This window comes from Salmo salar, chromosome ssa16 (assembly GCF_905237065.1).
Source record: "Salmo salar chromosome ssa16, Ssal_v3.1, whole genome shotgun sequence".
Classification (NCBI taxonomy): domain Eukaryota; kingdom Metazoa; phylum Chordata; class Actinopteri; order Salmoniformes; family Salmonidae; genus Salmo; species Salmo salar.
This window is the reverse complement of record NC_059457.1, coordinates 78,404,308-78,417,966: the sequence shown is the minus strand read 5'-3', so window position 1 is coordinate 78,417,966 and position 13,659 is coordinate 78,404,308. Positions and strand designations below refer to the sequence as shown.

General features: G+C 40.0%; 1 protein-coding gene across 5 annotated transcripts in view; it reads right to left on the bottom strand.

The window, feature by feature from the left end:
• LOC106574656 (prolactin receptor) overlaps positions 1-13,282 on the bottom strand; it is a 46,189-nt gene extending 32,907 nt beyond the window's left edge. Inside the window, exons 1-2 of one of the 5 annotated variants that reach the window (XM_045698000.1) lie at positions 12,914-13,281; positions 12,174-12,390 (exon numbers count right to left, since the gene is read on the bottom strand). Coding sequence is in view for 2 of the 5 variants with exons in the window: in XM_045697996.1 (XP_045553952.1) it covers positions 12,914-13,071 (158 nt within the window). In the remaining 3 variants the exon portion in view is untranslated. Of the gene's footprint in view, positions 1-9,914; positions 10,132-12,173; positions 12,391-12,913 lie in introns of those variants that run through there. The other 4 variants (XM_045697997.1, XM_045697996.1, XM_045697995.1 and 1 more) reach the window with 4 other exon arrangements.
• Between the last annotated feature and the right edge of the window lie 377 nt (positions 13,283-13,659).

The following is a 13,659-nucleotide window of genomic DNA, read 5'->3' as shown; positions in this document are numbered from 1 at the left end:
AGTAACATTTTGGACTACACACGCAACACAGCATTCCTAACCTAGCCCACAATGTCTGCTGTGTGGATCAAGCAGTCAACAAGTCGAGCAGTCATTTGAAAGAGTAAGAAAATTTCAGCGAGACAACTCAAAGGCCAAATCCATTAACGCCAAGATTATGGAATTCATTACCCTTGACAATCAACCGTTCTCTGTCGTGGGTGATGTTGGCTTTCGCCGAATGGTCAATCGCCGGTACACACTACCAAGTGCGCTATTTTTCAGATGCTGCCATACCGGAGTTACACAGTAATAGCATCACTGCTATTAGCTTCACCACATACTATGGAATGCCGTTTGGGTCTTTGCGTGTCAAAAAAGATACAAGTCAAATAACACTATTTGACACATTAAATAATCTTTAAATTAAACACGTCAAATAACACAGTTGTCACGTCCTGACCAGCAGAGGGCGTATTGCTTAGTCTTGGTCAGGATGTGGCAGGTGGTTTGTGTTTGTTAAATGTTGTGTTGGTGATTGGGACTTCCAATTGAAGGCAGGTGTGTATAGTTGCCTTTGATTGGAAGTCCTATATAGGTGTGTGTGTTTTTCTTTGGGGTTGTGGGGAATTGATTTTGCACTGCGTTTTGTATAGCCTGCAAGACTGTCCATGTCGTGAGTACTGTCTAGTGTTGTTTTTCAAGTGGATGCCTTACATGTTTTGTCAGTAATAAACATGAGTGTCCACAATCCCGCTGCGCCTTGGTCCTTCTCTCTCCCATGCGACATATTCGCCGAAGAGTACGACATTTTCTGTGACAACAGTTCTATTATAGAATGTTGTGTGAATTTGCACGTGCAAGCCAAGCGCCACCACTACTATCAGTAGTACTGTCAAAACTGTACAAAAAAGTCTGTAAACAAGCAAACACCGGCCACGAACGATGTGTTTACAATACTGCGTTGGTAATAAAGCATTATTTGTTCGACCGCAAATTCTGGGGTAGCTAGCTAGCATTAGCTTGGTACCTAGCAAGCACCAATAAAACCAGCCTGAAACCAATGACCAGTAGAAACTGCAGTCATTTTCATTATTCTTAGCAATGATTTAGGAATCCTTGTGAGTAAGTATTAGCTAGGTAGCCACTTGTTGTTCGCCTATTGGAATTGAACTTCAGTTCATAAAATAAATAGCTAGCCAGCTACTTAACCCTGTTGCTCAAAGCTAACGTTATAAGCAGCCAGTTAGCTTCATCTGGCTAGTGATGCTCGACCAGACCGGATTATGTGTTGTAAAGCTAGCCACAATAAGGATTGAAACAATAGTGGAATTTGCGGCTTGCCTGCAAAATAAAAGTACCTCTTTGAAAGTGATGTAGAAGGTTACAATTGGTGGAATCATGCCATATTTAGGCTAGATAATGTTAAACAAGGTTGGAATGTGAAAATGAAATGGGGTATCAGTCTATTCGGTGACACCCACAGAACACAACTGTGAAGAGTTTACGCAAATATTAGCGTTGTAGCTCTTATCGCAGGACTGTGACTGTGTGAAATCACCTCCCCAGTCAGCTTATTTGACACGTCCAATAGTGTTATTTGACACATCAAATAGTGTTATTGACACGCAAAGACCCAAACGGTGTTCCATAGAAATCCTGGTTGAGAATGAAATTACTGAACAAATGAAGAACGAAACAGCACAGCAAGTAAGTGAAAGAAAAATAACTTTTTTGGCCAGTGTGGTGTGTGTGTAACCTTTATTTAACTAGGCAAGTCAGTTAAGAACAAATTCTTATTACGGCCTACCCCGGCCAAACCTGGACAACGCTGGGCCAATTGTGCGCCGCCCTATGGGACTCCCAATCACGGCCGGATGTGATACAGCTTGGATTCGAACCAGAGACTGTAGTGACGCCTCTTGCACTGAGATGCAGTACCTTAAAACCGCTGCGTCCATGTGTGTGTGTTAACTATTTAACTGTACTAGAATGCTTAAAAGGCCCCTAAAATGTTAAATATCGATTATCGGTATTTTTTATTTTTTTGGCAAGGAAAATATTGGATATTGGTATCAGCCAAAAATGTCATATCGGTGCATCACTAGTACTGAGTAAAGGGTAAGAATACTTATGTAAATGTGATATTTCAGTTTTTTATTTTTTATAAATTTGCTAAAATTTCTAATAACCAGTTTTGCTTTGTCATTATGGGGACTGATGGGGGGGGGACTATTGAATCCATTTTAGAATAAGGCTGTAACGTAACGAAATGTGGAAAAGGTCAAGGGGTCTGAATACTTTCCGAATGCACTGTACATCTCAAAATAAACATTGATGATCTCCCTGTCTCTCTCAGAGACAAAAACAATAAATACATGCCACAAAAATGTGTGTATGAAAGTTTCCTTAACAACAGATACAGTTGCCTTGCAAAAGCATTCTGACCCTGTAAGGGGTGCGTACTGGCGGCAGAGAAATCAGACGCAGGAGAGCAAAAACTGTGGTTCCAACGGCTCAGTTTAATAATAAAAACCCACCGGATTACAGAACAATAAGAAATGGGTACATAACCCGACGCAAACCAGAACATAACGTGCACAAGCACTTACAAACAATACCGGACAAGGACATGTGGGGAACAGAGGGTTAAATACACAACATGTAATTGATGGGATTGAAACCAGGTGTGTGGGAAGACAAGACAAAACAAATGGAAAATGAAAGGTGGATCGGCGATGGCTAGAAGACCGGTGACGTCGACCACCGAACGTCACCCGAACAAGGAGAGGGACCGACTTCGGAGGAAGTCGTGACAGACCCCTTGGATTTCTTCACATTTTATTGTGTTACAAAGTGGGATTAAAATGGATTTAGTTGTCATTTTTTTGTCAACAATCTACAAAATAATACTCTAATGTCAAAGTAGAATGTATTTTTTTTTCATTTTTTAGATAAATAAAAAATTACAACTAAAATATCATTGTTGCATAATTATTCAGCCCGTTTGTTTAGGCAGGGGGTATTTGTTTTATGTGGTTCATGGTGGTTGTGTGTATGTGTCCATGTAGAGAGGGGTATTTGATTTATTAGTCCAGGGTTTTGGTTATTGTTCTATGTTAGTTTATTTCTATTTTCTGTCTAGTCATTTGTATTTCTATGTTTAGTTAATTGGTGTTGGGGCCTTCAGTTGGAGGCAGCTGTCTATCGTTGCCTCTGATTGAAGGTCCTATAATTAGGGGTGTGTTTGTATTTTGGGTAGTTGTATTCTGTTTTGTGTTTGTCACCTGACAGAACTGTTATTGTCGTTTCTGTTAATTGTATACGTGCTTATTTTGTTTCTCCTTCTTATATATTAAAAAGAGAAGATGAGTATACACTTCCCTGTTGCGTCTTGGTCCTCCACACACGACACGCGTTACAGTCAAATTTGGCTTAAATATCACATAATAAATGACATGGAGTCTGTGTGAAATAATAAGGGTTGACATGATTTATGGCTAACCCTTCCTCTGTCCCCCATACATACATCTTGTTCCCCCATACATACATCTGTAAGGTCCCTCAGTCAAGTATTGAATTTCAAGCACAGATTCAACTACAAAGACCAGGGAGCTTTTCGAAAGCCTCATAAAGAAGGGCAGTGATTGGTAGATGGGTAACAAATCAGACTTTGAATATCTCTTTAATCATGGTCAAGTTAATAATTATGCTGTGGATGATGTATTTATCCACCGAGCTGCAGGGCAGGAATGAAACTGATTAGGGATGTTACCATGAGGCCATTGGTGATTTTAAAACAGTTACAGAATTCAATGGATGTGATGGGAGAACTGAGGATGGATTAACAACATTGTAGTGACTCCACGATAATTACTTCAATGACAGTGAAAATAATACAAATATACAGAAAAAAAGATTCCAAGTAAGACAACTTGTATGCAACAAGGCACTAAAGTAATACTGCAAAAAAACACAGTAAAGGAATACACTTTTTGGCCTGAATGCAAATCCTTATGTTTGGGGCAAATCCAACACAAAACATCAAAACATTTCAGGATAAAAATAAACAGGATGTAGCTAAGTACAGGCAAAATCCTAAAGGAAAACCTGGTTCAGTCTGATTTACACCAGACAGTGGGAGAGGAATTCCCCTTTCAGCAAGACAATAACCTACAACACAAAGCCAAATCTACACTGTAGTTGCTTATTAAGAAGACTGTAAATGTTACTGTGTGGCCAAGTTACAGTTTTGACTTAAATCTGTAAAAAAAAACGTACTTTTGCAAAGCACTGTACATGTGGTTCTATTTTATTTATAACAACCCTGCTGTCTGTCTCTGTCTGTGTTTCTGTTTCTGGAAGGCCAGGGATTTACACAACGTGCTGACAGATGAGGGAATGTCCTTGGAGCCTGGCTGCACGTGACACTAAAGCTCTCGTTAAGTCCCTCTCCCTTTCTCTCCTTTCTCCCTCTCTTTTTTCACACGTTTATCTCACACTCTGTCCATGAAAAGGCCCCAGCTCAAAGTCCCCCTGCACAGAACTCGGTGAACTCTGAACTCGGTGACCTCTGAACTGCAGCGTACTTGGTGTTTTATAAGTGATGATGTAATGTGTTCAGATGCCTGGAGAGGAGGAACACGACCATCTAAGATAAGTGTGAAAACAGACATACCACCTAGTGGAACAGGGCCATCGGCCAAATACTGGGAAAGAAGAGTGGGACCCGTTGTATTAGGGGTTGGGTGAGGCAAGAGCAACAGAATATCTAGTAATCTGATCATTGGCAAATGAGTGAAGGAGTAGATGTTCTATTGGGCTTTTGATACAATCATTTCAGGTCTCCCTCGTAAAAGACTAGCCTGACTTCAATGGGACTTCATAGATAAATAAATAAAAAGCCAATAATGGTTATAAATACTAGCATGGCCAGTGGCCACCTGCCAATCACCTCAGATACAGACAGTATCATCATATCATTATCTCTGTCATATTATTATCATCTCGCGCTGTTCTTTTGTTATTGTAAATGAGCATCAAGTTCAAGACACTTTTTACCCTCTGGACTCTTTAGTCATCCTAACCTGTTATGATGACTAGGCCAGTCTTATATGTGCATATGGGTTGAAGTGAGGTTCTCTATGTATACTGATGCACCACACTGTAATTCTGTCTCTCTGGCCTCTAGGTAAGTGATACTAGTACATTGCTACTTCTATGTACAATCTCAAATGTAGTTTGTGGATCTATTTTCAAACTACTGGCTCAGTAAATGTGCCCTATGGGTACGAGGGAGTTCTATAGGTAGTCATTATGATAATACCTGGCTGACAGATAAACCATCCATATTGTATTCAGTTCACACATGCAGTATGTATCAGAGACACTGAGAAGGCGTAGGAGAGGGGATCAGAACATATGACAATGCCAGAGCCTAGCATTAAGACACACACACTCCCTTACGTTTACCCCAGATCCCCTTTAACATTTATCAGCCATACTGAATTCAAACCAATTAAAAATCGGATTATTAAAAACAGTGTGGGGCTGAAGATGCATCAGCCATACCAGCTGAATCAGTGTCGACAGGAAAACATGGAGACTTTCCTATAGCTGCAGTGTACCAAGTCATACTGAACAACTGTGAGATGGTCGGTTCTGCTGACTTTTTAAAAGGTAAATGAATGACTATTAAATTATGCTGACACCAATCTAAAATATAATTTCTCCATTCAGAAATAATCCAAGTCACATTGTCACGGCTGTTCGAAGGAGCGGACCAAAATGCAGCGTGTTCGTAGTTCCACATATTTATTAAACGTGAAACTAAATGCAATACACTTAAATATACAAAAACAACAAACCGTGACGCAGAGAGGAAAACACACTACTCAAAAGATAATAACCCACAAACAGGAAGAGAAAAACCCCATACTTAAATATGACCTCTAATCAAAGGCAATGAGAATCAGCTGTCTCCAATTAGAGATCTGAAGGAGCGGACCGAAATGCAGCGTGTTCGTAGTTCTACATATTTATTAAACGTGAAACTGAATGCAATACACTTAAATACTTGAATATACAAAAACAACAAACCGTGACGCAGAGAGGAAAACACACTACTCAAAAGATAATAACCCACAAACAGGAAGAGAAAAAACCCTACTTAAATATGATCTCTAATCAGAGGCAATGAGGATCAGCTGCCTCCAATTAGAGATCAACCCCAAACAATCCCAACATAGAAATAGACAAACTAGAACTTAAACATAGAAATAGAAAACATAGAACAACCCAAAACACCCCCTGTCACGCCCTGCCCTACTCTACTATAGAAAATTACATCTTACTAGGGTCTGGACGTGACACACATATTGGTCCATTTGATCAGAAAGGTGTGCTATTTAGCAATAAGCATTATCACCTGTAGCCCAACTGATGCAGCATACTGTCAATAAAGAAATAGGCTGAAGCATAGGGTTGAAAAAGAAATAGGCTGAAGCATAGGGTTGATAAAGAAATAGGCTGAAGCATAGTGTCAAGAAAGAAATAGGCTGAAGCATAGGATTGATATAGAAATAGGCTGAAGCATAGGGTTGACAAAGAAATAGGCTGAAGCATAGTATCAAGAAAGAAATAGGCTGAAGCATAGGGTTGATATAGAAATAGGCTGAGGCATAGGGTTGATATAGAAATAGGCTGAGGCATAGGGTTGATATAGAAATAGGCTGAGGCATAGGGTTGATATAGAAATAGGCTGAGGCATAGGGTTGATATAGAAATAGGCTGAGGCATAGGGTTGATATAGAAATAAGCTGAAGCATAGGGTTGATATAGAAATAGGCTGAGGCATAGGGTTGATATAGAAATAGGCTGAGGCATAGGGTTGATATAGAAATAGGCTGAGGCATAGGGTTGATATAGAAATAAGCTGAAGCATAGGGTTGATATAGAAATAGGCTGAAGCATAGGGTTGATATAGAAATAGGCTGAAGCATAGGGTTGATATAGAAATAGGCTGAGGCATAGGGTTGATATAGAAATAAGCTGAAGCATAGGGTTGATATAGAAATAGGCTGAAGCATAGGGTTGATATAGAAATAGGCTGAAGCATAGGGTTGCCTATCTGCATTTATACTATTAGGCAAATCATGACCTAGATCACAAACTCTAAACATTATCTTGCTAAAAGTTAGCAATATATTGATGACTTCAATGTCACAAAAAAACTCTGGTTTAAACACTATAATGTAGTGTAGCATTTCCCCACCGTCTTCCCTACAGTATGTGCTCATGGTGAATCGTGGAGCTTAAATCATGCTGCCTCTAAAAACTCTGTTGCAGCTTGCTCAGTTCGCTCGTAGGTGTGATACTCCACTTTTAACAATGGCCATTAAAACTGCTTTCAAATGTGTTTTCCCTGCGTGCCCTGGCCCAATTTAACCCTTGACCTTAAATCCCCTGGTACCCAGCTGGTATCAGGGCTGACCAATCAAAGATCTGGGTGCCTTGCTTTCTGCCGTTACCATAGCAACACCCTCCATAGCTGGATTCAGAAGAGCGGGGGGGGTTCTACAGTGGCTCTGTCAATATAGATGGAAGCCAAATCGATATGGTACGAAGGGATTTCACAGCTCACTGAGGCGTGTGGATCAGCCAGCAAGCAGCCAGCAGCCAGTGCCCAGAAGACCCGTCTGGGTCAGAGAGCTGCGCTGAACCATTAAACACACACACACACACACGTACGCACGTACGCACCACAGGTTGCATATACACACTGATAGCTAGGCACACACTCAAACTAATGCTAAAGCCCAACAAAAAAAGACACATGGGCATACACACACCAAAGCACAAACTCCCTGCAGAGCAGATAAAGAGTAACACAGTGCTGACCCGTGATTAACCAGAGAAGCACTGCAGTCTTCTCCCATTAATTAGACACCTACTAATTCATTCAGAGCCACACACTGCTTAACAAAGGAACTACTGAGATAAACACACACCTCCATGGCCACCAGCAGCCTCGCATAACTCATTTGTAAACAACAATAAATAAATAAATACAAGATTGTTATCCCTCCTCTGGTTATTTAAATGTTATTTGTAAATGTCAGAAATTCGGGAAGCAACAACCATTCTTCCACATGTTAAGTTCCTTGTTAAATCTTATTCAAGAAATTCATACTGAAAAACACAAGGCTAAAAGAGTAAAAGGTTTGACTCCATTACCATGTAAATACTAAGCAGAATAATTACAAATATAAATGGCATTACAATGTTTGTTACTATACTGCAGGTTTCCCCAACTGGCACGGTTTTATTTGGCCCCCCAAGTTTTCTGAGAAAAAATAAGATTATTATTATTATATATTTTTTTTTTTACATTGTCATTGTTGGACATAAAAGACTTTAAAAACACCAGGAAATCAGCTCCAATTGATTTTAATTTTGGAAATCTGTTCCCAAGTATTCCCACGCATAATAAAGAGACATGACTGTATACAAATGTAAGCAAGGTTTGAAATGATTATGTTTCAGTCAAATATTATATCTGTTTGGGATTCTTGCAGTCAATTTCCAGTCTACAATTGATCTATAATTATGTTCTGGCCCCCCGACTATCCGCTCAAGAAAAAAATCGTCCCGCGGCTCAATCTAGATGATGATCCCTGCTATACTGCTATAAACGCTTGACTCCATTACCATGTAAATACTAAGCAGAATAAATACAAACGTCATTACAATGTTGTTATACTGTGTACACAGGTACAGTATTTATAAGATCAGTTCCTCTGTCTCATTGTTTCCTCCTTGGCACTTAATTGATCAACCAATGTCACAGGTTGGCTGGAGAATGCACATACATCCAATCAGTCAGCACCCAATCAATCCAATCAATAAGCTCCTATCTGGACAGCAATTGGCTATTTCAATGCTTCAGATGGTACAGAAGGGAGTAGGCCGACCACATACAGACCCGATGCCTGTTATCACTCCTGCATTACACCTGATAAGTCCAGCCAATGCATTAGTCCAATTAAGAACCAATTGCCTTCAGGCATTCACTTTCATGTGAATACCTGGGTAGCAATGAATTCGTTTCAGCCACACAGATTTTCTTTCAGCCATCAAACCTATGAGGTGTTGTACTGACAAACAATGTTTGAAGGGAAAATGGACAGTTCAATTTACAGTGGCTCTGAAGAGATTTGCAAATAGAATTTCAATCAATCAATCAAACTATTGATTTATTGACTGATTGATTGATTGATTGATTGATTGATTGATTGATTGATTGATTGATTGATTGATTGATTGAAGGTCAACAAGTGTTTTACAGTACATATAAGTCTCTGACCTAAACATATGGTCCAACGGTAATCCCAAGACACCCTCAAAGCCTTTACACGCTCACACACATGCAGGACAAGGAGTATGTTAGTGGCCTTGTAACTACAATGTAATGTTAGTGTCTCTGCATTTGTTTTAGTATTCATATATAGACTCCTTTTTTTTGGCCATGTGACCTGACTAGAAAAAGTGTGTGTGTGTGTGTGTGTGTGTATATGTGTGTGTGTATGTGTGTGTGTACATGTGTGTGTGTACGAGTATACTGTGTATCCTCTGTATATATATATATATATATATATATATATATATATATATATATATATATATATATATATGTGTGTACGTGTATACTGTGTATATATATGTGTCTACTGTGTACGTGTATATATGTACAGTATGTTTAAATATGCATATTCACACTTTTACTTTCCCATTTTGTTCATGCAAAAACAATCAGTGATCAAAACCCCCATATCATTGTAACTAGAGGAGACAGCAGCACACCATCAGAAGCCAGTTCCAAATGCTACAATTGACGATTGCATGATGTGCAACACATTTTCCCACTGTTTACTTACACACATTGATTGAATTATCATTTCCTCCTCGGTCCTCACTGACAGAGAAAGAGTCAGGACATCACCCTCATCAGTCCTACAGTAGACCAGTAGGTATTCTTCACACACTTCAGGTCAGTTTGGATCCGGCAAAATGACTCTGTCATGGCCGACTCTTTCGCTTGAGCTGCCGTTAGCTCAGACCAGAAGGTCTGGAGAGGTACGGTACACGCAGCTACCTTTGGCCTTCTCCTGACTGCCGTGGCTGATCCACAGCTGATGAGGTTTAGCACACAAGTGTGTGTCTACGTACTGACCCATTCTCTATCCGCCTGGTTTCTGAGAAACCACAGCCCATAGCATGGTGACAGCCCCCCCGGGCAGCGTACTAACGCAGGCAGGCAGACAGAGGCACGGAGGCATTCGATCGGCATAACAGAGGCACTTGGGGTCACTGATGCTGACAGAGTAGGCCTCCTTATCAAGTGGGTAGATCGATCGACACACATACACAAGCATTCCGATGCACATACTTTTTGTCCAATTGAATATGTATATTCACACACACGGACGGACGGATGCACACACGCATACACACACACATGCATACACGCACACACAAACATGATCTACACTCACTCAATACATCAACCTTGGAATAACTTATTTTGCTCATTATTTTACTGAATCAGTTATGTTTTAACAGCTGTAAGGCTTCTTAATCACAATCACCCTTTGTGATTAAACAGATAAACACCCTTATCATATGCTAAATGTTTTATTACCAGAATATGATATGGAGATAAGTATTTATATAACATTGTTGTTTGTTTCAATAGCTAATGTATCAAGAAGATGAATGTTTGACCCAGAGTTCCATTGTTCCAGCTTGTATAAGACATATGTTGATGATTGTATGCATGATCACTCCAGTCAACCTGGCCCATTGGGAACTGGTTACTGATACGCTTCAAGGGACTGAATACATGCTTGACAAAGAAATGGAAGTCATCCCTGAAAAAAATGACAAATAAGAAGCAAGCGCATTTATTTCCCTCTTAATTATTGAGAAATTGTACATTTTTGTTGTAACCTTCTTTGATATCAAGTTGCAGCAATAGGTATGTTTTAAAGGTGTAATCCGTTGATTTGAAAAGTGGTTCTCCGGCAAAGACGCTCTCTGTCCTCCAAAATGGGAGAAGAGATACTTAATTGCATATTATGAATTTTTGCTTGTTTGTTTTTTAATATTTTTATGTTATTTATTTCAGGCTGTGTTTTTTATTCATGTTATTGCCAAATGAGACAGAGAAGTTGCAGATTGCACCTCTAAATTGTGTTCAGGTGATTCCTTTCTTTATGAAACGCTATTTAAATATTAGAAAAAGCAACTTTGCTGCCATGTTAATAAGGAAGTGTTGTTGCATTTTAGCATGACCCAAGTACAACTCCTTGACATAATGGTGTGGTGCTAAAGTCTGGCTGAGCTGAGGAGCCGGGTATATATAGCTGGGTAGGCTGTAGTTTGAGTTTATTATTTTATGTTTTTATTGTCACATACTGGCGCCAGGAAGGGAATTTAAGGATTTTGGGCACTGGCCAGCCAGGTTAGTACAATTACATTTCTACTAGTGTCACGACTTCCGCCGAAGTCGGTCCCTCTCCTTGTTCGGGCGGCGTTCGGTGGTCGACATCACCGGCGTTCTAGCCATCGCCGATACACTTTTCATTTTCCATTTGTTTTGTCTTTGTTTTCTACACACATGGTTTCTATTCCCCAATTACATGTTCATCATTTAACCCTCTGTTTCCCCCATGTTTGTGTCACGCCCTGACCATAGTGAGCCCTTGGTTCTCTATGGTGTAGTAGGTCAGGGCGTGACTAGGGGGTGATCTAGTATGTTTATTTCTATGTTGGTGCTAATATGGTTCCCAATTAGAGGCAGCTGTTTATCGTTGCCTCTGATTGGGGATCATATTTAGGTAGTTATTTCCCCACCTGTGTTTTGTGGGATATTGATTGATTGTTAGTGTGTTTGGGTACTACGTCCTCACGGTCTTTGTAAGTTTTGTTAGTTTCACTTAAATAAATATGTGGAACTATACATTTTGAAGAACATGACAGTTTGTGTGCGTGTTTGTTTTATTGTAAGGCTGTATTCTGACGGCTGGTAATATTGTTACCGGGTTTTGTATTTACGCCCTTTTATTTCGTGGTACCTGTATTTTTCCAGTACCATAGTATTGTGTTTATACTGGTGTTTTCTTGAATTAAAATACCTTGTCCACGCATCTCAGCTCTCCTGCGCCTGACTCCTTTCACCAGTTACCCACAGGCTTGACAACTAGCCCAGGTGACAGTCTCTGTAGCCAAGGGTCCAAAAGCCCAGTCTGAAAAGCACTAGCTGTGGGCTAGCTTCATTTCCATCCCTGGTCGGCGGAGTTGCTGCTTATCAATTTGGATGGACCCAAATGTTGTTTCTTGAAGAGAAGAGACCTTTTGATTTCCATACAAAATTAACTCTGCCTTAATAAATCACATATTGTAGCCTACCAATAAACATCAGGGCTTCATACCATTGCATCGCATAATGAATATTGATGGAATTTGGTTAGGCAGCTTTCAGATTTTATACTAATTTCATTTAAATATATATGCTCCAGCTCGTGATGCCTTTCCAAATGTTTTCACATGCAAATTCACATATTTAAAATATTTCAAATTTTTAAACAACATTCTGCATCAAATATAGGCTAGCCTACCATACAACCTTGTTAATTTGGAAGCTGCCTGCAATGAAATGTAGTAGGCTAGGCTACTATTGGTGTTAGGCTATTGCATGCGTTAGACAAATGCAGAGAACTAATTAATCCATTGCCCCAATGTAGCCAATACAATGCACAGTCAGTAATAGTAACTTCACACAGATAAAACAAAACAGAAAATAAGAATAGGCTAGACTACAGTAATGAAAACAAAAACAATGGATTTAAAAGTGACACTCCGGGTGGGAATTTACCTTAGAAATAACATGAATGTTCCCTCTCTCCTTCGGAATCTCCCTGGTCCAAAACTCTGAGCAACTGTCTGCTTCTCACGCAGATTTTGCTCAGTGATGGCGAACGGAATTATCAGAGACCTTCGAGGAAATCTTTGGGTAGTTAGACAGAAGACCATGGCCAGTCACCCGCTTCACACGCTCATGTAATTGTGCCTTGAAGGTGGTCCTAAAGATACGTATTCTTCAAATAATAACAAGTCACAGTGACATGCCAAAATATGTAACGCATACGCCAAACTCCTCAAACCATCGGTGTCTGTACGCTGTCAACGGTTGTTCGCTATGTTCGTTTCTTGCCTTGCTTCATCTGCACGTTATCTCTCTGCAGCCAGCGCACGGGTTGGCGGTTGGTTGGCGCGCGCCTCACAGATTATTGCCCGCCCCCCTCGTGTTTTCCAATACCTTGTCACATTGTTATGGCTTTCTCCCTTTATTTTTACGAGTGACCTGCGGCCAAGTTATTAGTCTACACATAATTACAAATCTGTGCAATTGGAGTCAGGTAAACGTGTCTGCTGCTGATTGCAAATTGACACACTTGGTCTTGGCAATATGACAGCTCCCCACACACTCACTCAGTAAGATATGACTGCAGGCAGTTCACTTACTGTAGCCTAATAATCATTTTACATGCATTGAATTTTTTGTTAGCATACTTTATGGCTTGCAAGCATGACAGGTCAATGTTAGCCTGTATTTAGGTT